Source organism: Xiphias gladius, chromosome 12, assembly GCF_016859285.1.
Source record: "Xiphias gladius isolate SHS-SW01 ecotype Sanya breed wild chromosome 12, ASM1685928v1, whole genome shotgun sequence".
Classification (NCBI taxonomy): domain Eukaryota; kingdom Metazoa; phylum Chordata; class Actinopteri; order Istiophoriformes; family Xiphiidae; genus Xiphias; species Xiphias gladius.
Window position 1 is genome coordinate 9,822,830 of NC_053411.1, and position 24,297 is coordinate 9,847,126.

A 24,297-nucleotide genomic window follows, 5' to 3' on the forward strand; every position below is an offset into this window, starting at 1 on the left:
ACTGCAAAAATAAAATATTCCATTAAAAGTGAAAGGTGTGCATTGAAAATATCCGCACAATGAAAAGTCTTATCTGGAGTGGAACTCTCTGTCAAATAAATGTAGGAAAGCAGATGCCACATTTTACCCAGTAAGACAATATTAGACAATTGCTACACTTCAACTACCTCCAATTCTTAACTTGAACTAGTGACCGCCAATCATGGGTGGCATTTATTGTACGGCAGTGCTTTCAAGGGTCTCTTACTGGGCATGCAAATGAGCTTAAGAGGCTGTTGGTGCCATGGAATGGTACAGCTGACCTGCATTTACGAACTGAAAATGGCATGGATTCAGTAACTGGTGAGATGATATTGGCAGCTACTGTTACAATAACCCTGATGGTGAGTTTAATGAGTACGGGCTTAGCTTTGTCTATAGTTTTGTTTAAATCAGGTCGGGGGATTCCTGTTTGCCCTCCCTGTTTGTCTGTGTGAAAGTGGGTTGTTCTCTGTAGGTGGTCCATCACCCCTATGATGTACCCAGCCTCCTTCATCTTCAGTGTGCCCAGCACAGCCTACGTGGTGCTGACCTGCGTCAACCTCTTCATCGGTATTAACGGCAGCGTGGCCACCTTTGTTATGGAGCTCTTTGATGACGATGTAAGTGGTAGCCACATACAAACACACATCTACGCACACATTCTGGAGTGGGCGGAAAAATAAGAGATTCACATACATACTGTATAAGCACAGTTTTATGAACCTCAGAAGATGCAGTTCTCCCATAGCTGCATAAAAATTATATTTGGCAGCTATAGCAGCGGATGGTTAATTGACTTTATCATAGATAAACGCTCTGTGTTTTCAAAGCAAAGGCTTTCATACACATGTGGGTGGAGTATGTACCCACCTGGTATAACTTTTAATATATTTCCTTTATCCTCTCAAGGTTTTTTCAAAGGAATTATTTTCCCTATTCTCCTTAATGTTTAATCATTTGGTGAGAATCGTGTCTTCGGAGAACTTTCCTCATCCATCTTTCAGCAAATGTTCATTTTAACTGCAAGCTGCTTCAGTCTCAGGGGAATCAAAAGACAAAGACACCAAAAAAGAACTAAAAAAGAAATTGAGAGCTTAGTTTTTGAGAGAACGACAGGGAGAGGGGGATTTGACTTGTCACTCATTTTACTTTTGATTCTAATTGAAATCACTTTTCATTAAAAAAGGGAAATTGGCCTATTCTTACTATACAATTTGAGTAACAGCCAGGGCTCTCAATAGCAGAACCTCACTTCCTTACAGGTGGTGATAATTGGAAAAAATCATCTACTTTTCTTGATATCTTTTTTCAATTGTTCTCTGAACTAAATATGTCTAATTTGATTTGTAGACCCTATAGTTATTTGCACGATTAGCATACATCACCCACACTCACGATTTTTTCACTTCATATTTTTAGCCCGGCGCTGATCAGTCATTACTTGTTAGCAGACACAACAGCACTTCACTCTCTGACAAGCTGCTTATGCATCTGATGCTTCATCAGAATGTCTCCCACAGCTCTGATCCGACACTTCAGATGGAGCGTAATGCTGTCTGTAAGACTTCTCAGCACACTCTGTCCCCTCCGACACGCCTGCCCCGACTTGATGTTTCCTCTGGCGCCACTCGGCAACGGCATGGGATGTTTTCGATCTCCTAACGAGGCTGCCTCATCTGCATAGTGATTTCATTATCACAAACATTCATTATCAATTTGTATTTTCAGCTGGTACATCTCTCCTCAAAGAAAGTCATTGTTGCCATTTTGCTGCTCTGCATTCACTTTATTGATGCAGTGTTAGTGGAGATTATTACTCATAAAGGGCGCCACTGGCGATAATTTAATGGACAGCAAGTTGCCCATGGGCCGTGTAAAGGGACAGATTTACTGTGCACCTCTCTTGTCCAAGGCATTAGGGACAGGGATTGTGTTTCTCTGAGACTCAACAGGGACATGGGTCCTTGATAACTCAGCTAATGTGACTTGATTTTATTGCTGAGAAGAGGACCTGATGGGTCAACATCAATCAGCGAATGTTAGAACTCTCCAGGTTTCCATGTGTCCCCTGTTCAGAGCAGAAATCTTTACAAAACACACCCTTCACAAAATAGGTAGCATAGATACGATGGTGCCCTGATGTGCCCCAGTTAAGCAGAAAGGGTAGATCCTACACGTGACAGCTCAATCCAGTGTTCTTATTTTGCAACTTCTGCAGTTTCAAAGATTTGTTATGCACTTGTAGACTCTTCAGCAATGATATTAGTTAAACAATGTCTCTCTAAAGTAAAGCCACGGGCTTCAGTCTGTTCTCTGTTTACAGCAAAGGGAGAATCTAGATCCCTTTTGGGCATAGCACCATTTTTCCAAGAGGGGAAATGGAAAAAGTAACGGAGTGAGAAAGCATAGCTGCCGTGTTACATACTCTGTGCCCCAGTTTTGTCTCGAGACCAATGGGAGATTTTCTTCCCCTCAGGACTGTCCACCTCCCTGCGGATTGCATCAGTCCCAGCCGGCCTTGTATGCTTGGAGCAGAGTCTGATTCAATACCTCCACCACGTGCCTCTCGGAGATAATCACAGGCACAAAAAGATTTTCCAGAATAAAAATATAGGTTTGGCAGTGTGGCCAGCTCCTACCAACCTCATGTAGTGTGATGGAAGTCCAGCAGGCATTATTGACAGGATGTTTTAAAACAGACATAAAAGGAAGTATTTTCTATTTTGTGTTCTTCATAACCGAAGCAAGGCTTTGTGCTGACTAGTCTCTCCACCCTTTTTCAAAAATCAAAGGGAAGTCTGACAACCAAAGCACAAATTTAGCAAATGTGCCTAACAATTTCTGAATTAGCTGGTTTATAGCATTCCCGCTTTTCCACTAGCTCAAAAAAACATGAATATTATCCCCAGAAAATATCTAACTAGACTGCTGGAGCCATATATTGTGTCTGTCTGCTCTCATTGTGATTCCCACCATTATGAATAAGGCCATGCTTTGGGAATAAGCACAAGTAGCAATATGAGTCAGATGAGTGCCTCGCAGACTATGCCACCTTCAAAGTGTTTGAAAATTATTTATGAGCATATAACACAAACGTAAGGGGGAAAATTGACCAACATTTTATCATTCCCAACTAAAAGCCTCTTAGATCTCCTTGATGAGAGAAGAGAAGATGTGTTATTTCATGTATTGATCGCAAATTAGGTCTTGCTTTCTTTGTATTCCTCTGCTAGACAGATGGGTCGCATTCAGCCAAGGTCATAGCTGCTGTTTATTTATTTGACTTTCTTTATCTTTGTATAGGCATAGTGTTGAATGTAAAGATAAGAAAGAATGGACACACCTCAGCTCCCCTTGTCCCCTTAGTGTTTTATTACTACATATTTACCATACAGACATGAAAGTGTCATTCTTCTCATCTACCTCTCTGCAAGAAAGCAAATAAGAAGCGTGTCCTCAATTTCAAACTATTCCTTTAAAAAGTAGACATACATGCAGTAAAATGACTTGACAAAGAATATCTTTAAATCTGGCATTTGGATTGTTTTTAACGCTGACAGAGTCATGAGGCTGCACGCAGTCATTCTCAACTGCCAATTGAAAGCTCGTTCAGTGAAACTAATAAATCGCAGTGCAGTTACACCCATCCATGAATAAATTTTGCTACAATAATGGCCATCATCTGGAAGTCTTGCACACAGCTTTAACAAAATGCACTGCTGTCCCTGCCCCACCTACTCTTTGCTCGGGCTCGCCCAAAAGCAGAAATGATGAATTTTTAGTCTCCCTCCATGTATGCAAGGGCTTTGAAGACTCCGCTGCAATGAAGCTGCATGCATAATGCATGAACTTGCTTTTGAACACCATGCCGCGCCAAATGTAGTAATATTTTGTCTTCCCGCTTTCTGCCTTTCCCTCTCTAACCCTTTCCTTCCTCCCTGTTTTACTGTTCTTCCTTCCTTACTTGAGCCAGTTTGTTACAGGCTCGTCCGTTGTGTCTTCATTTAATTAATTATTGCTTTTGTGCTGTACTAGACTGTCATTGAATTGTAGCCTCAGGGAGGAGGAAAGGGAGAAAGGGACAGACCGGTTGAGCGAGAAGGACAAGCTTGGAAATTCCCTTAGATAAGATCTTTTTTTTTTTTTTTATGCGTGCCTTGTTTATGCTTTTGCTTTGTGTTTGTGTGTATCTGTCTCTTCGTACTTGGGTACAATATCGGAAGAAAGAATTTCTTTGTTCCTTTTCAGCCTTGTTTCTTTGGGATCTGGATGCTCCTTCTCCCCTTAGTGATGATTTTGAGGATGAACATCTGCTTATACGAGCATCACTTCATCAGTTTGCGTTTGCACATGCTGTTCGCGCGCCACCTCACACATCGCGCTGCTTATTCCGTAACGTTTGCTAAACTCCAACATCAGGCAGGTAGATGAACTTAGATGCTCCTACTTCCTCTGCCTGCCATTTGGAGCCTCATAACACAACAGAACTCAGCATGCAAACGGAGTGCAGGATGTTTGTTAATTATCAACACTTGAGTCAGGGAACTACACACTGTCTTCCAAACATATTGAGCCCCTGGCCCTGCTGATTCAAAGCAGCTAGTCAACATATTGGGCTTGTGCTGGCTAATTTCCAGTCAGAGCTCAGATAATCAAAGCTTTCACATGCAACTAATTTGTATCTTGTGTGTGTGTTTGTGTGCATTTTCCTCGGCAGAATGTCTCCCGCATCAACGACATAGTGAAGCAGGTGCTGCTGATATTCCCTCATTTCTGTCTGGGCAGAGGACTAATTGACATGGCCAAGAACCAGGCAATGGCCACCCTCTTCAGTAGTTTTGGTAAGAGGCCACCACCGCTGTCACAGGATAACTGATCTCTGATTTTTTTCTTTTTAAAATGTCCTTTTTATTCATTTTTATTCAATAATATTAAGTTCCAAGATTAGATTTTCCTCAAAAAGAACCCCGAAAACATCTGCCAAGTCGGTGAGATAATTTAATTTTTCATAATACGGTACAAAAGAAACATGCTCAACCTTTCTTGACTCAAATGACTATATTTTTATTTTAATTTTACTACATTTCACTCAAAAAACAAAACAACCACATGGTGACGCTAGAGGAAAAGTAAGGGGATGTCCATTGACCGTAGGCAATTCGTCTAATAGTTGCTGCGATATTTCAGTCTGGACCAAAGTGGTGGACCAACTGACAGACAAACCAACATTAACATACCTAGAGTCATGCTGCTACCACGGCTAAAAAGTAGTAAATATCCTCTGAAAACATTATCCTTTTGCCAAAATCAACTTTATTCCTCTTGTTAACCACGTATTAGAGCCTGAAAAAACACTTAAACAACATTCATTTCCTTTAAAGTGACACTATACTATTCCTCACAAAAAAAATAGCTCTGTATCCCACCAGTTGGATAAATATTTGACCCGTAACACAACTCTCAAACCTTTTTTAGAGCTCTACTCTCCACATGTATTAAATTTAGACAGGCAAAAGGGAGAAGCGGGCAACAGGGCTGTAGAGGTGGAGCCAGGGTTGAGAGGGCCATCAAGAGGCGTAGAGGCACATGAAAGAGGAAGAGGAGTCTTATCTGTAGATAGATGGAGCAGGAAATAGTGGTTTGAGGAATCATTTGCCGGCAGTGGTGGAGAGTAGGAAGAGAAAAGCAATCACAACTTAAAAGGGCTAGTGTGGAGAGGGGCTATTTACCAGAAAATGAGACCAAAAGCGCTTTCGTTTTTCTTGTCTCCTTGTTCTCCCCCCTCAGGCTCAAATGGGGAGAGCTGAGCGAAGGAGGAAAGAGAGAGAGCAGAACAGAAAATGATTAGAGTGGGGGGCTGTCACCACTTTACTTACGTGTTCATTAGCCAAAAGAGGCTTCAACATGAAAAGTACAGGATGTCAGCAATTCCCTCACATGACATAAGTGACAGCATTTTTATTTTTTTTATTTTTAAGGCTAAGTGGCATTTTAAACTGCTGGCTTTCACCAATGAATATGTCTCAAAAACACTTCAAAGAGCTTACAAATTCCACTTCTCCACTAACTTTTGACAAAGATGTATTTGGCTCTCCATGAAGGGAAATAAACATCTGGCAATTCATTTCTGTTTTGACAATGTTTCTGCTAAATCATTCTCTTAAGGGTTGGAAATTAACATAAAATGACACATGGTAATACTGCATTTAAATACTTACCTTCCCCTGTTTGTATTGCCTTTGATTTTTTTTCTGTTTTTCCCTCCTTTTTTTTCTCCCTCCCTACCTTCTTTATCAGGAGAAGACCGTTTCAAGGATCCACTCAGCTGGGAAATGGTGGGAAAGAACCTTTGTGCCATGTCCATCCAGGGAGTTGTTATGTTTGTCATCACAATCCTCATCCAGTATAAGCTCTTCTGCAAACCAAGGTAAAAGCGGCTGTCAACAATAGTAATGTCAGGGTGAATTAACTCAAAATTGGCTGAGAAAAGGTTGTTTTTTGTTTTTTGTTTTTTTTAAAACATAGCTCTTCTGTATTTCTGAATGACCTTGAACTACTTAGTAATGTTTCTTCATGTTGCAGTTCTTGTCCATGTTGTCAATAAAATTGTGTATTGTCATCCAATATTTTAGTCGATAAGAATACTCAAATTCCTCCTATAATGTACTGTACATTCAATTTATATAAAACATCTGTTGCACAGGGAATCTGTCAGGCAACTACTACCCGATTTTCTTTTTTTTTTCCCTCTGCCTGGGTGTTTACTTAGTCCAAAACCATGGTTTCCATGGAAACTAATGACTGTTGCTTCTGCTATTTCTGAAAATTGCAGAGATTGTTTCACTGAGCCAAAAACTTTGACCGAGATAATTTGGCATGCGAGATCATGTTAATTTTAATGAAGGGTGTTATACCAACTGGGGTTGAATTCTCTCTGCCAGGCTTATTTCAGGGAAGTCATTATCTGAAGAGGAAGAGGATATCGATGTTGCTCGAGAACGTGACCGAGTGTATGAAGGCAAAGCCCAGAACGATCTTCTGAGGATCTGTGACCTGACAAAGGTATTCTGAAGTGCAATTTTGAGCTCTCCCTAAAATTTTGCTTTAATACATGATCGACTTTTCCCACTTCATTACTCAGTAATTTCCTTTATTGTTTTTCATTTTTTGGTCAGCTGTTGATCAATTTATTTTTTTGGATATATATATGGATATAAGGATATACGATTGTGTCTTTGTTTATGGGAACAAGCCACAAGTCCTACACAGACAGACTCAGAAAAAGCTTCTTCCCTCAGGCCATCAGGGTGGTGAACTCTCTCCTCTGACTTCTGTAAACTTCTGGCCTTGTCTTGCCCTCTGTGAATCCCTTGCTCTACCCTGCACACTTGCATATTTGCACTCAAGCAAGTGCAAAATTATATGACATAGAAACATTTTACATTTTTATATACACCACTTGCACACCACAAATATACACTTCAGCGTATTAATACCTATTTTTCATTTTATCTCTCTATTCTTCCATTTATATATATTTTTAATTTATTTTTGCTCTTGTTCTAATTCTTATTGTTTGTTACATGCTAGCCTTTTTAGTGCAGTACCACGAAAACCAACCAGGATTGCATTTTTTGGGGGCATGAAGGTCTGTGCTCCTTTACAGCTCAGGCCCTCCCCTCATTCTGGCAGGTGAAGTCGAGCGTGCTGTGACAGCGCGTGCCTCAACACCGCCGAGATTAACGCTTCATCCATTGGCAGATGTTTCCTCCCTGCAGGCGGCATGGCAGCAGGAAGTGTCACCACAGCTGCCTGCTTTGCAACTCCAGTGCTAACAGCTGGACAATCTAACATCCTTTTTGCTTCTTACCACCCTTCTACACTCCTTTACTCCCTCGGTCTTCTCAGTCTCACCATGCTTAATCTTTCACTCATTGCTCATGGATACAGACGTGCACCACACTCCCTAGGGTAATTACTGAACAAGCGCTGGATAAAACAGTTGGATGGGTAGTGTATTACACATCATCTCACAAGGTGAAAACTTTTAGAGAGAAATATTCCCTTTTCAGGGAAAACTTTTAGACCTATCTTTTTTGAACACATCATTAACTCATTAAAACACGTAATCCCGCCAAAACATGTCTACTGTACTGTAGACTTTAATTCTAAAAAGGTGCCAAAGATACCATTAGATGTGACTGTGCTTGTTTGTTGTTTACAAGCAGCTCAGCCATCGTTCATGTGCACCTTCATGGTTGACAGGATTTCTCTGAGATGAGACACAGTTGCCCATCACAACACAAAAACAGCAGTGCGGTGACAGAAGGCATCAGGATTCTTCCTGCGGTGCCCTCATTGACTCCCACCACAGCTGTGCCCCATCCATTTGGTTTGTAGATAACAAATTGATCAATGAGCGCATGGCTTCGGTGGCCACGCGCCACAGGCTGGGCCCTGTCATAAATCTAAACGTGCCTCTGAAGCGATCGACAGGCCATCAATCATGTGTCAGATTCCTGCTCCTCCCCTTCCTTTTCCTGCTGCTCTAAACAGGAGCACTTTGCTATGCACCCCACCTGCCAGCCTCCACTTAGCTGCTGCATTAGCGTCGGCGCTGTAATCGATTGACTGTAATGGAAGTGTGTCCATCTGTGAGCACTTTCCAGGCCCGGTGCTGTCAGTTTAACCTTTCAGTCACTCACTGAGCTGACAGAGAAAGTTTTAAAGAACCTTATGACTAATGAGTGACCAGTGGCATCTTGGCATACTACATGTATACTAGGGCTGGGCAATATGGCCAAAACTATGATCTTGTTTTTTTTCTCATATTGATCAATATCGATAATTTTTAATACATTTAATACTGTACATTTGATGAAACCATTAATGAGGAAGGAAACACATTCAACATGCTTGCTAGAGCTTAAGGTTAGACACAATATGTTTTGGCAAGTAACACTGAATATGAACATGACTTGTTTGTTTACAAGATAACTCCCCAGGGTACCTTTAATTTGAAGTTCAAGGGGCACGTTTAGTTTAGGATTGAATCTTAAATAAAGAAAATAAAGTTTTGTCATGGCTTTAAACGAGCATATATTTTTCAGTTGGAATGGTATAACATTTATGCCTCAACTAGGCAACGGCAACAATGCTTTTAAATAAACATCATACTAAAGACCAACATGCCAAGCTGCACACATTGGCTATTGCACACTGGTACTGGCAGTTGTATTTACTTTTATGTTCGTCATAAAATAAAAATGGATTCATTCCACTGAAATGCACTTTCTGAGCTCTTATCATATGAGGTAAAAACTGAAAGGGCAAACGGGAGCGATTGATGCTGAGGTTTGAACTAACGTTAGCACAAGAGGCCTGTTTGTGAGGCTGTCTGCCAGTGCTTCTGCTAGCAGTTTGGCAGCGCAGACTTTGGCTTTCTGTATACACGGAGAGATGGTGCCTTTTCAGATGGTTGGAAAGGTTTGTTGTGTTTCCCGTCTTCATCGGCACAGGTCGCCAGCATATTTTACAATGGATATCGCTGTTTATGCAGCTTTAGAAATCTGAACCATTTCCAAATCACCATTGTTATGTGACCTCTCTTCTACGCAATTTCCTTGTGTTCCGCGGACGTTTGACTCTTCCCATGGGTGCTCATTTTTATGTTTCTAACAATGTGTGTGTGTGTGTGTGTGTGTGTGTGTGTGTGTGTGTGTGTGTGTGTGTGTGTGTGTGTGTGTGTGTGTGTGTGTGTGTGTGTGTCTGTGTGTGTGTGTTTCTTTGTTTTGGGCCTACACGTGTCAGCTACGTAAACCTGTTGCTGCAGCCTTATAGGGTGATTGTGCAGATGAAGGTTGACCTAAATGCAAAGCAGATACATATATCATAAATGACTTATCTGTTTATCATCATTATTGTGGGATTTTTGTTTTTGCTCCTGTGATAATATAATGTATCATGGGTGTTTAAGTAACTCAGATGAGACTTGTTTGGTTACAGCTTTGTGTTGTATGTTTACTGGACGAGCCAAATTATTTACTTATTTATATATCACGGCAGGGAGGATGAATACAAATTTTGTTAAAAAAATTTACAGCTGTGCTTTTGGGTGTTTACTGATGTTGGCTTTTTTCTTGGATTTTTATCAACATTTTTTCCCCAGATATTATAATTCTTTAGCAATTCTTATTTTCTTTCTTTTTTTTTCTCACAGATAAATTTGTAGTCTTTTGTATTTTATCATTTAATTCCCATAAATACCTTTGGGCAGTAATTCCAAACCAGAGGTGCCTTTGCTGTTGCCACGGACATTTGTAAAGATGGAGTGGGAAAGTTGGGGGGGCACTGCCTTTGGGTACCTCAAGATAGCACCCCATAGTACTGTTATTAATCTGTGGAATGGATGGACCACATGTTGGTGACTCCTTTTTAAATAAAGCAGTGTCAGTGTCATGGTTTACTACCTGAGGTATGGCAATTCAGAGCTCAAAGCTTGTGATTTTCCCACCTAAATGTATATTTAAGGGTTGCACAACTGCCGCCATCACATCTTCTCAGCTGTCTCATCTGATTAGATGTCAGCCTGCTTATCATGACAGCTGCTGTGGTGCTCAAGCCAGAGGGGAATTATCCTTTAATTGCCTTCCTCCATACACGTATCTGACGCTTTGATGTAGCTTTAGCACTGCAAACTATCACTAAAAAGCAGTATGTGTAACACACGTTGATAAGCACTGAGTGCAGCTGCCAGATGGCACCGACAAAATGATGGATCTATGCAACTCCTGCTTTTATCAAATGCTTTTGATGTGCCAACTGTATAATAAATGCAGTGTCATTGTTTGTTGAGTTTGAAGTGGCAGTTCTAAATTTACATTTGCCTGGTAGTATTCTTATTACATTTGGGACAGATTACTGTTTTTAATGGTGGATTTTTGGTTTAGAAATTCTAAACAGGAAATGTATCCTTCATACTGAGAAAGGTACAGTATGCCGTCACTTTTCTGTTTTAATGAACGTTCACTGTTTCAGTCTCTGACACTCACATACAGGCATGTAAACACACACAACACTCATAGAGAACTATGTTTTCAACTTTTAAAAACTGATAAAACAGCCAACAGTAGTCACTCACTCATAACTCAAAGGGGCACAGTGCTGTCCTTGTGAATGCTAAATGTCTTAACTGTCACACACAGCAACAACAACAAAGACCTTGCCTTGTCTTTATGTGCTAGAGCAAGAAAACGCTGCTTTCGAACCACTTTGAAAACATATCAAACCCTTACATAGTCTTGGATGTGGAAAAACTCCTCATGCATTATATACCTCATCTTGTCAAATGTTCATCTGTTTTTTTTCTTTCTTCCTTTTTTTTTTTTTTTTAGATTTTAACAAATCCTGTTCACTTGAAGTGGAGGATTCTTTACTTCCTCTGTCAAGATTTAGATGATGCAGACTAGAATGCAAATCCGCACGGGTGAGGATGGTCAGCGTAGGAGGATGTAGATGCAGCATGGAATGTTTTCAAGTGAGATGTGAAAAACATCAAGCACTTTCTCATTTTCGGCGTCGCTACATGCTCTTAGCAGGATACTGACTCGCAATCAGAATGTGAGAAGTTTCATTCTACTCTTTGTCCTGAGAAATGGGATTCTGCATCTCATAGGGTCTAGTTTTCTTTTCTAGCCATATTATGAGCTCTAGGCATGGCTCGTAGACCAACCTGAGGGTCTACCTGAGGGTGTATCATTCCAACACTTTGATCAAGAGTGAAATACCTTAACCGATTTCAGCTGGATTGCCATGAATTTCGACATAAACTTTCATTGTCACTGGAGGCTGAATCTTCCTTAGTTTGTTGATTACCTTACTTTTCATGTAACAAAATGTCAAAATTTGACCTTGCCAAACAGTTTATATCAGGATATCTCTAAAATTGATTACTAAAGTCCCATCAGCCTTTTTCCTATTTTTGGATTAATGCCTACATAGCTAGCTACCATGCTCATGTTGTTTTAGCAAACATCAATGTTAAAATATATTAGACGTTAAAGCTGCACATGTCCATTTTTTTATATTAATAAAGGGTCAAATGGCTCTGTGCAATGTGAAAGGGGTTGCTTGTGGTGTCGAACCCAAAGAGAATCATCACCAAAACTTCAAAAGTTCCAATCAGCTTAACAAAGCACATTTGTTTCTTTGAGCTCATTGTTTTGGGTTTACTGCCCACAACTTGATTGTTTTGAATCATTCCTACATCTCTTACTAGTGTTTGAAGTAGTGCAGACAGCTGTTAGCAAAAAAGCTCTGATAAACCCACAGGACAGTACTTGCTTAGCACCAAGCAGCAGGCCGACAAAGTTAGTGACTACCTGGTGACCATAGTGGAGCATTTATTAGCTAAAAAGCCATATATTCCCCTCAGGAGTTGGTGGAGACCAAAACAGCTAAAAACGAGAGTGACTATTGGACAGTGTACCAGGTGAATGCTTTTTCTTCCTTCCAACGGTCTGGTTTTCTAGTGTGTAATGAGCATTGCATCCTTATACAGGTCCCTGGTTTGGCTGTGTTTTTTTATTCTTGTTATCTACTTATACCATTTTTAAGCGACTTCAGACTAAGGACAGCGTTCTTTTCCGCTAAAGTCATGGAACTGTATACTGAGACCAATAAATGCTACTATGCCTAAACTTGGTGTCTGTACCTAAAATACTGAGTGACTTGTGAATGTGTTGAAGGTTAGTGAGGGTACTGAGGGTGCTGTCATTACAGTCACAAATACTAATGTTCATGTCCGCTCCCTGTCCCCCCCATGTGCAAGTGTCTCACCTTTTCCCATCTGGCTCACTCTAATTATTGTAAATTATCCCTTAGTGTTAAAATTTGTTTCCTTCACTTTCTCTGTCTCTTTCCGTCCTTCTTTTTCCACCTGCTTCTTCCATCTCACCTCCTCCCTGCTGCTCTGGTCTATCGCTCCATATTTTCTCACGCCACCCTCTCTGCTATCTTTCTCACTGTCTGCTCCCGACCCTTACCTGCCTCCTCTCCTTCTTTCTCTCTCTTTCTCTGGCTGGCTGGTTGATTCATTTTATTGTCTGCTCCCTGCAGGTATACCCTCGAAAGAGCACCCCTGCTGTGGACAGGCTATGTGTGGGCGTACCTGCCGCAGAGGTGAGCCAAATGCTGCTGAATCGCACAAGCACCATTTCATGCCACATTTGTCCATGAAGACTTTTTTTTGCATTTACAGATTTGACAACTGTCAAACTTCACCAGCAACACCCATGTGGGAGAAATTATTTCATCCTCTGTTGCCTCTGAAAATAAGATTTGGACATGAATTGACTGAAATAAGATGCAGTCAACTAAAAAGTGAATATTAACGATAATATTTACAAAATATTTACACATGAGATTAGGCAGCAATGAGCAGAGATTCCTTGACTGGGCTTTGATTTACAGTCTGCAGTTATTTCCTGAAAATTAGAATTGGCGTTTGGCTCAGTCATTCCTCTAACTGAGTCGAATCAAAATATCTTCCAAGCAATTCTTAGAGGAGGTGTTATGAAGAACACTAAACTCCTTAACAGACTTGTTTTCAGCCATTATGGTATTGCTAAGCATGTGTATGCTAAAAACACACGAGCAGGCTAGAGGAAGAGCATTGCTAGAGGAACAGAGTCTGTGGAGCAAAGGAATGAGGGCCAAGTAATGTTTAGTTGAGTACACTCATAGCCTGGCATTAGAAAACTAAATTAACCAAATACAACAATGCAAAAAAGGAACCTTTACACAGTTTTCGGCAAAGAAACCTTCACATTGTCTGCATGAAGCACCCTTACTCATTTTAACACACTATACATTACACATGCCCATATGCCCCCTCACAGCCACACACACAGTCACTGTACTGCTGTAAACTTGATTTAAACATAATCTCAAATGCTGACAGGCAGTCATGATTGGTGGTCTTTCTGCTGGTATTCATCCTCTCGGCCACTGTTTACTCAAAGCCCAGTGTAAATGCCAGTGGAATATTGTGATTCATGGGCTCTGCTGATCACACACTGCATTTCCATGCATTATTTACATCAAGCTTAGCCCTCTCCTATGCATTCACAAGCACAGGTCGCAAACAAGAAGGGATCAATGAATGACAGAAATCAAATATTTATGCCAAGCACCTAAGGTGGGTCTTAGGACCGCAGGGCGCCACAGAGACAACTTCCCGCTGCGCGCCCTCTAGAGAGAGGTAAAATCCGCAACATCAGGGAAACAAGAAGAAGAGAAGATAATGTTATTGTAGCAATTTACAGAGGCAGAGAAATATCATTGGGAATGGTCTGCTTTTTACAGTATTTGTTCCTGAGTGCCTGTTGTGTTGATTTAGTGTCTGTTGTTTTGTTTGTGTACAGAAATATTAATTTTTTATTTTGCTAAACATTGAACCACGAGTGCATACTCAAAAGATGGTATTTTCAATTATATATTTACAATATTTACACAGTCTATAGATAAACTTAATTAATGACTTTGATTTAATTAATTTAAAGACATTTAGGCTATTAGGGACATAATTTCTTCAAGGAAAATTTATCTACATAGAGAATATTTGAAATATCCAAATTGACAATTGCCTCCTGTTTGTTTCCTGTTGAGGTTTGTATCTACAAAACACTGTTTTTTTCTAATGGAGGCCTCCCCGTTGTCTCCACCAGTGTTTCGGCTTGCTGGGAATCAATGGGGCCGGGAAAACCACCACATTCAAGATGCTGACAGGAGACATCCCAGTCTCTAGTGGAGAGGCCTTCCTAAATGGATACAGGTGAGGCGCTAACTCGCACTAGTGCACCAAATAACTAATCATAATTAGCCACCCAAGATGGCTGTTCAGGTGGGAATCGAGCTGAGGTGTTTTTTCATAGCTCACACCTTTTCTGAGCTACTCTTGTTCTATGTAACATAGCTTTCTATTCTCCATCTCTCACACTCTCAGCCTTTGTTCTTCTTGGCTGGGTAGTTTTGATATGCCTTATACATTCTGCCATCTCTGCCTTTTCAACTTTGGTTCTCTTATGTCTCCTCACTGCAATATTCTCAGAAACGCTGAAGACTCTGCTGTCTCTTGCTTCCTGCCTCTTGCACATCTTTCACTTGTATCATGCCTTTTCACATCCTCGCCCTTTACCTTGTTCTGTTTTTTGTTTCTGCCTTACAGAATCAGTCGTAAGAAATCTGTGTAGATGCCAAAAAAATACCTTGACACCAGCAATATGAGACTCAAGCACTTGAGCGAAGGGAGGCTTGTTCTTCCTTATTTTTAGGAACAAACAACTGTGCTTCTTTGGCTCAGCATGCATCTGTAAGGCAGCAAATCCGAGCATGCTTGAGCGTGAGCTACAGTTGGTTGTGCTTCACAACGGTTGCTACAGTTGTTCATTTATATATCTGGTATTTGACTTTGTGCTCCACAAAGAAAAAGAGCTGAATAGAGCGAGGCCTAACGCAGCAGTGTTAATGTTGATTAACGTGGGTAACAGAGATCAAAGAAAAATTCCAGAGACCTTTAGAGGAAACAAAAACGGAAAAGAGAGGAAGAACAGATGTGAGTACGCCCACTCTTCTGTGCATTGGTAAGAATGATCTGCAGAGTAGAAGAAACAGTATCTCTTAAATGGAAGTCCCTGCTCTCCTTATCCGTGATTGTAAACTCACAAGGAATAGCTGTTCATACCTGCATTCAGCATCTGTTTACCACCTAGTGTTAGTGTCTGTCGGATGCCAAAGAGAAAAGCTAGCCTGCTAACCACCATTAGTAGCTCACTGGTGGTCTCTTGTGACAGAACAAGAACAAACCGACAGTAACAGTGGACCATCAGTTGTGATTCAAAGGAGAATTCTTGATACCGCTGTCATGTATGCTAGATTTGAAGCCACAGCCAGCTGGTGATTAGCTTGGTATACAGACTGAAAGTGGGGACAAAGAACAAGCCTAGCCAAAGGTTAAAAAAAAAATCTACCCACCAGCACCTCTAAAGTTAACAAATTAAGACAATACAGCCACATAGATACATACAGATTAAAAATAAAATGGCAAGAAAAAGCAAGGCAACCCTTTGGAATGACCTCCTTTATGTATGAGTTTGTGTTGTTTTAACTAACACACAAATCATTCGATCTTATCCATATTGAATATATCATTCAAACATTCAGTTTGAAGAGTTAGCAAACCTGGAGTCCAATGAGTGAAAACATATTGGAGGTGTGGGTTAGACCTACTTGGATTCATAAAAAACACACAAAAAGAGTTTGCCATTGCCAAAAAGCATCTGCTGATGTAATCCATCCCTCACAAGATCTCAGAAGACTTAGAATCAAGAATTGTTGATTTGCATAAACCTGGAAAGGGTTACAAAGATATTAATTTGTTAGACAAACAATCTATAAACGGGGACGATTTAATACTGGCATCCAGCTAGATGACTCCAAAGGCACAATGCAGATGTTTAATGAGGTAAAAAAAGAAGCCCAGAGTAACAGCTAGAGGCTTAAAGGAATGACTGGAGCTGGTTAATATCTCTGTTCATGAGTCTACCATAACCAAATTATGGTGCAAGGTTGCATGGAGCATGGTATCCATGGACACCACAGAGCAGTTGCAGGGCAACTGTTTGCCAAAGAGCACCATGACACTCCACAATGCTCCTGGGAAAATTTTCTTTTGTTTGTTTGTTTTGTGGACTGATGAAAATCATCACTATGTATGACGTAAAAAGAGCACTGTGTACGAAAACAGAAACATCATCCCAACAGCAAAGTTTGAAGGGTGGCTATCCACTAGCTGAAGCTCAGTAGAAGTTGGGTGATGCAGCACGTCAAACAAGTAAATCTACTACAGAGTGACTTAAAACAAACAAAATCTGCCTTTTAGAGTGGCCCAATCAGAGCCCAGATCCTAACCCATTAGACATGCTGTGAAATGACCTCCAAAAAGCTGTTCACAGCAGAAATTCTAAAAATAAGGCTGAACTGAAGCAGTTCTATCAGGAAGAATGGTCCAAAATTCCTCCTGAACGTTTTGCAGGACGGATGTGCAGCTACAAAAAGTGCTTGTTTTGAGGCTACTGTTGTCAAGGGAGACTCGACCAGTTATTCCATCCGAAGGTTCCCTTACTTTTCCCACCAGCACTGTGAATGTTTTATGGGTTTGAAAGATTAGAATTGTTTGTGCGTTATTAGCTTAAGCACATAATGTGATCTTTTCTATACTTGCGACTGAGATGAAGACAAGATCACGTTATTTGAAAGATTCATGCAGAAAACCAGGTCATTCCAGAGGGTTCTCATACTTTTTCTTGCCACTAAATATATAACATATAACAAGTGAATTGGTGAGCTTTAAAGGTGCTGGAAGACAGATTTTTTTCCCTGCTTCCAACCTTTATGCTAGGCTAAGTATTTAACTGAAAGAACAATCGTATGTGTCAGAATGTCTAACCATAGCTTTAAATAGACCATTCAGTGTTGTAAAGTAACATAGTCATACTTGTTTCTCCCAAACACTTCAAAATTAAATGGAAGCGTGTAACAAATATAAAATCGTCTGACAAAATGATGTTCTGGCAAATTATAAATGTATGCTATTGTAGGCTCCTAGCATCCAGAATGCCAGAAAACAACTAACATTCTAATGTAATATCATTTTTGTTTGGATAAGTGACACTTTATTAATTAACAATCCCATTGATACAGTGTGATAATAAGTCTTATCCAAACATTTCACCTGTTGTATGGCTGGTAGAACATGGATGACTCTAGTTTGAGGGCATTAAATTTAGATGGTTATCAGCAATGGGAAATAATGTTAATTTTGCTTTGACATACAGCGGCAGCTAGCACTAACAAACTAAAAACTTGGAGCTAAAGGCTAAAACCCACTCTGTTGTCATGACGCTTTATCAAAACTAAAACAAAACGTAATATTTGATCAGTAAAGTTTTCAGTTCACCGCCTTGCTGAAATATAGCAGCCTCCAAACACATCAAATCACATTTAGCCTCCCTGAGGCTGACCATTGCTCCAGGAAAATAACATTTAAGGGGAAAAATTGGTCCAATATTATCTCTGAAACAACAAAGCAGCTATAAAAAGAAGAAAGAAAATCATCTGTAACATTTTTTCCCTGCAGGTGGTGAAAGTATTAATATTGTAGACTGCGAAAAGGGCACGTCTTCATCCAGAACTAATGCTGCCATTATTTTATTGGCCTCTAGAGGGTGCATGTTGGTGTGCTTGGAACTGCATGCCTGGAAAAGATTGCAGATCTAGAGTTTTCTAGTTCTTTTTCCAATACAGAAGGTTTTGGGAACACTTACTTGAGACCATGAGTACAGAATTTGAAATGAACCACTCTGCTTCTCTGTATTAGTTTGGAAGAGTTTCAAAGACAAACACAGGGCTTGACTCACTCAGCTCAGATTTTCTTTTTCTTATCAAGTTATCGTGAATATTTAATGAATCTTTCAGAGCAAATTAATTTTAATCTTAGCTCTATTTGATATGAAATAATCAGCATAAAGGAAGTGTATGCTTCTTGGCCTTTTAGCTGTTGTCATTGTATATTTCATATCATACTCTCTGTCTTGATAAGGCATTTATTTTAATCTTTAGAATTTTTATCTCAAACATTCATTGCATCCATTGTAAAATAATATTCAGTATGTTCTCTTTCCCAGCATACGAACTGAAATGAGGGATGTACACCAGAACATGGGCTATTGTCCCCAGTTTGACGCTATTGATGACCTACTTACTGGACGAGAACATCTGGAGTTTTACGCCAGGTTACGAGGGGTACCAGAAAACGAGGTCACCATGGTAACCATTACTTTCTTTTGTACTTCATGTCCTTGTAAATTTTAAAAGCTTAGTTAACTCATTGTTTCACTTATGGCTGATGTTCTGAAACACAAACTATGAACATGAATAACATTGAACAGCCAGCGTAGATTGGTTGTGAAACTGTCGTAATTGGGGATTTTATAAAAAAACAAAACAAATGTTGCACAATTTCTAGACATGTTTATATCCTTTCAAAATGTTTTTTAATTTATTTTTACCATCAAATACTTTTCAACTAGACTGCATGAAGGGCAAGCTGCAGTACACGTCAAAGTGATAGATAACCTGAATGGGAGAAGCCATACATAATGAAAAATGGCCGGTGGTAGAAAACCAGCAGCTGTGGGTTATAGCTCTACATTATTCACCATGCCTAGTGGTGTGGCCAGCCCTATGCAGCCTCCCTGCACTCCTCTTGAACTGCCTGCTTCTACAACAGTAAGATCAAAAGAGGAGGAGGCTGGCGGCGACCATAGGCCTCAGACCCAACGCCAGGGCTTTGATCTCTTAGCTGCAGTGCACAGGGACCCACTTCTGCGCTGCTAGCATAACTCTTAATTTCATTGTGGCCCATTGTAATATGGCTGTTTCAGTGACAATTCTCCAACCAAACCCTTGTGTAGCCATATTCGCATAATCAATAATCAAATATGTCCACATATACGTGTAAGGCATATACTATAAATGAAAAGCAGGTCCTACAGCCTCCATCTAGTCTGACACCTAAACATGTCCTTTGAGACCAGATGATCTTGTGCACACTGGCAATGCGCCTGATTGCTGGTGTTTGACGAGACATTGTTGAAATAGCAGGGAGAACAGTAAAGTACCTCAGCAGCCTGTGATTAAGGTCTTATAGTGATGCCAGCTGTCATGCCCTGTCCTTGAAAGCCACAGAGCTTAAATACATTAGAGACTCAAAACAAGATATCATCCATCATGGAAACATGGGTCTGGTGATGGGGCTTAAGTGAATACTCTTCTTGACACCATAATGTTTACTTAGTTTTTTCTCTTCAAAAGGTGGCAGAGTGGGGGATTCAGAAGTTGGGGCTGGTCAAATATTCCAACAAGTCAGCGGGAACCTACAGCGGTGGGAACAAACGTAAACTTTCTACAGCTATAGCCCTGATCGGTTGTCCTCCAGTGATCTTCCTGGTGAGATACAGCTTTATTGATGTGTTTTACAAGGTGAAAATATGAAACGCTTCTGTTTTATTAAGATTTAAGAGTGTAATACTTTAAATCAATATTGATGTGGTGCAGATGTTTAGATTACAGCAGATCTTTCTTTTTTTTCTCTTTACAAGCACAGAGAGACTAGACTGTAGTAAGAAGATAATAGAGTACAGGAATTTGGGCGAACATATGCTTTCAAAATTGAGAAGTAGAAAAAAACAAGTTACGGATTAAATTTTCAAATCCTTAATACATTTCCCAAAGGATTACACGTACATCACTTTTGTATGAAGAGAGTGTATATTTCAGGGGTCACTCACTGGTCATGTTTTAATTCATTTTTTTCAGGAAAGAACCAATTCATACAGCACACAGAACTCTTCTTGCACATATTAAATTCCGATTCATCGGGGAAAAGCATTTTGTCACTGATGGATGATTAATGAAAGCATGACTCAGAATATACTGAATTGGATCCTTTTAATTAAGTGGCTTTAATGTGAATCAGGAACTTGTGTCCATGTTATTATGAGGGACACACTTTAATGACCTTAAATCACATCGGGGGCTCTCTATGGGGGCTCACTGAAGTATAAATTTTCAATCGTGATCATTGAGGATTTTACTTGTTATCCCATCCCATCACATGGTCAAAAGCAGAAAGACTAAAAGTTAAAAAAAACAAAAAAATTAAACAAAATGTGTGATTCCTTGTCAGCCTATGCAGAAACATAAAATAGAAAATCTAATTTTTTATTTCAGTTCATATCCTCAAATAACTTGAAATATACAGCATCTTGCCATTTGATTTGTTGCCTGTAAACTCTTTGCAGGATTTAAAGCAATTCTGCAGATTATGTCACTAATAACAATTTTAGTCAGATAATGAGTAATCCATCATAAATGACATTTATTGAATAATCTTTCCAGCGCTTTCAGTTTTCTGGCTCAGTTAACAGGCTATGGCGCTGAGCTATTCCAAACCTCCTTATTTACTCACCTGAGCCAGCCTAGCCTTCACTTGGAGGCAGTGGGATAATGTGTTGTCAGTGTCTGTGTCAGTTTCAGTATTTTGTGCTAGCCCAGAGTGCCCAGGAGGCCTTGAGGCAGTGCCGCGTAGGGTTTGCACAGGGCCACATTGGGCACGATGATGGAAATTAGTAGGATTCTGCAAGTGAGGGAAAACCAGGCCTGGAACAAAACCAGGCAGTGGACTGAGTACTGTCACTCTCTAATCATGCATGTACAGACTAGCCCTGAGGAGAAAGAAACAGTGAGTCACTGAGACGGTGTTGACCTGGAGAGTGCTTCAGTATGTGTCTCCATTATGTGTGCATGGGTATACTCTGAATTCACACAGATTTTACCTATGTGCTCTATGCCTGTGCGTGTGTTTTTTACATGTCTCTTATTTTTGTCCTACAGGTCTGTCTCTCCATCCTGTCCCTCCTCTTATGTGTGTGTTTACGTACAGAGATGGATGACAAATTAAAGGAACATTAAGTGTCTTATTAATGTGTTGGCGCACCACAAGAACCACCACCAGAACAGCTTCAGTGCACCTTGGCATAGATTGGACAAGTCTCTGGGCCTTTACTGGGCATATTGTTCCAAAAGATATTCCTTCTTTTGGTGTTTTGACTATGGTACAAGAGCTGTCTTACACATCAGTACAAAAAACCACAGTTGGGTTGAGATTTGGTAACTGCTTAATGTTGCTTATTGCTGCTCATTATGTCTCTCCAGTTGTTTATTCGGGTGGGTTTTTTTTTTATTTGTCTCGCATCTGTATGTCTGTAACACACAAGCAAAAACACACACATTATTAACTGGAGTGTTAAAAGTAGATTTTGCTGTAAATAGTATACCATGACATCCTACGTACCTAAAAAATGTGCTGAAGTGAAATGTAATGGAAGCTGTTTTAAAGAGGTTACATTTATTGTAGGATGAGCCGACTACTGGTATGGACCCAAGGGCCCGGCGCTTCTTGTGGGACTGCATCCTAAGTGTCATCAAAGAGGGACGCTCAATCATTCTCACATCACACAGGTGCAACATCACTCTTTATCTATTGATTTTCTTTGATGGATTCACACTTCACCGACTAAGATGAGGTCAAAATATTTGGACTCTTCATGAGCGAAAGCAGAGCTACCAAATTGTCCACAAAATGAATGTTCACTGTTGATATTGTAATTATAACTGATTAGAGTTAGACTTGAGCTGAAAGGTATTATATGCTTGAGGCAGTTAATATTGGCTGCCAAGAACACACTGGCTGCTTTAAAGCTTTCATGAAGCATGAGGGCATATTGACTGACTGGTGCCTTTTTTTTTTCACAATGAAAAGAGAAACTGTCAATGTCAGTGCTTTCATTATCCAAGATTTCCCGGAGCAAATTTAAGTTTCCTTACTTTTTCCTCTGTAATGCTGGCCAGTTTTGGACACGGTTTTGAGTGAGGAAGAAAAAATGAATGCCTCATTTTGTGTGAAACTTAAAACTCGATGGCCCAAGTAGATATGATCATTTAATAATTCACATGCCTATTTTACCATTTCCCATGTCTGGGTTTTTATATCATCTATGCAGTCAACTTCCTTGCAGTTCATATGAATAATCTGTGCTGCTGTTTTATTTGGAATATACCGTATTACCCTAATTACATGTGTTGCCTTCATTGAGAAATAAAAGCACTTGTTGTTGTCACAGGCAGTGTGGCAGAGCTACATCCAATCATCCATGGCATGACCAGGTGGTTGTGTTTTGTTAAGTGGCAGATTCACCAGGTTTTACAAAGTCATAATCCTAATTGCACCATTCCTCAGAAAGGCTTCACAGGTTTTGCCTCAACTACAAATGACTTGTGCTCCAGCCCAACACCGAAAGAGAAAAAATGAGATAATAAGAAGTACAGATGGTCCCTTCCTCTCCCTCTAATTACCAAATTTGTTGTCCATTTAAGGTGTCAAAGCAGACATGTAAAAGTACTCTGACCCAGTCTTTAACTGTAAATGGGGAAAAGTCTCCATGAATCAGTCAAGATCTCTATCAACAAAATCATGTGAGTTGGCATAGTCTCCAAATGATTTAGTTTTATCATTTATAAAAACCATCTGTGATCAGTGTTCTAGTCTTGGATCCAGCACACTTTAGCAGTTGAATGAGAAAGACAGACATCACAAAAATCACTGAAATATTTCCATTATGCAAAATAGTCATTGTCTCTTATGTGGAAAGGAAAGGACTCAAGCATCTGGTATTATTGCTACCACTCATTTATGCTGCAAAATTCCCCCCTCTTTCTTTCAATAGTATGGAGGAGTGTGAAGCACTGTGCACACGCATGGCCATCATGGTAAATGGCCGCTTCAAATGTCTCGGGAGCATCCAGCATCTTAAGAGCAGGTAAGGGTCCTTCTTTTGCCACAGAGTGCATTAGACCAAGAGTAAAAAAAATTTTGAAAAGACACACACACACACACACACACACACACACACACACACACACACACACACACACAAACACACAAACACACAAACACACACACACACACACACACACACACACACACACACACACACACAAACACAAACACACACACACAAATCTTTGAAGCTCCTTGAATTAAGATGAAAGAAATCCCTGTCTCCCACCAAGGTGTTCTGTTATTTATACTGCATACAAAAATATCATGAGACCATGTATATTGGTAAAAAATAGAATAGGATTCAAGTTTTTCAAGGAAGAAAAGCTAAAAATACTTATTCTTCTTTTATAATTTGTTGCTGCAGCTAGGAAGGGCTGTACAGGAGATACACTAAGCAGAAGAGAATTTATCAAAAAGTATGCAGCACTAGTGGAACTTCACAACAGTATAATTAGAAACGGAATAGAAACATTTTGGTAAATACACTTACTTGCTTTCTTGTCAAGAGTTAGATGAGAAGATCGCTATTGCTCTCATACCTTCATGTTCAATTTAGCTAGTAGCCGTTTAGCTTAGATTAGCCTGGCATGTTTTTACAATTTTGTATGTATCAAACAAACAACATATAACATAATAACTAGTGATCTTTAGGGGTGCTGGCAGGCAGAGTCATATACTTTTGGACAGCTGTTTCCCCCCGTTTCCAGTCTCTATGCTAAGCTAAGCTAACCAGCTGCTGGCTCTAGCTTCATATT

General features: G+C 40.0%; 1 protein-coding gene across 1 annotated transcript in view; it reads left to right on the forward strand.

Annotated features, from left to right (window-relative positions):
• LOC120797184 (phospholipid-transporting ATPase ABCA1-like) overlaps positions 1–24,297 on the forward strand; it is a 140,131-nt gene that overhangs the window by 100,857 nt on the left and 14,977 nt on the right. The window contains exons 38-47 of the mRNA XM_040140576.1: positions 497–641; positions 4,739–4,862; positions 6,319–6,448; positions 6,963–7,083; positions 13,138–13,200; positions 14,748–14,854; positions 18,765–18,906; positions 19,954–20,088; positions 22,058–22,161; positions 23,427–23,519. Coding sequence (XP_039996510.1) covers positions 497–641; positions 4,739–4,862; positions 6,319–6,448; positions 6,963–7,083; positions 13,138–13,200; positions 14,748–14,854; positions 18,765–18,906; positions 19,954–20,088; positions 22,058–22,161; positions 23,427–23,519 — 1,164 coding nt within the window. The remainder of the gene's footprint in view (positions 1–496; positions 642–4,738; positions 4,863–6,318; positions 6,449–6,962; positions 7,084–13,137; positions 13,201–14,747; positions 14,855–18,764; positions 18,907–19,953; positions 20,089–22,057; positions 22,162–23,426; positions 23,520–24,297) is intronic.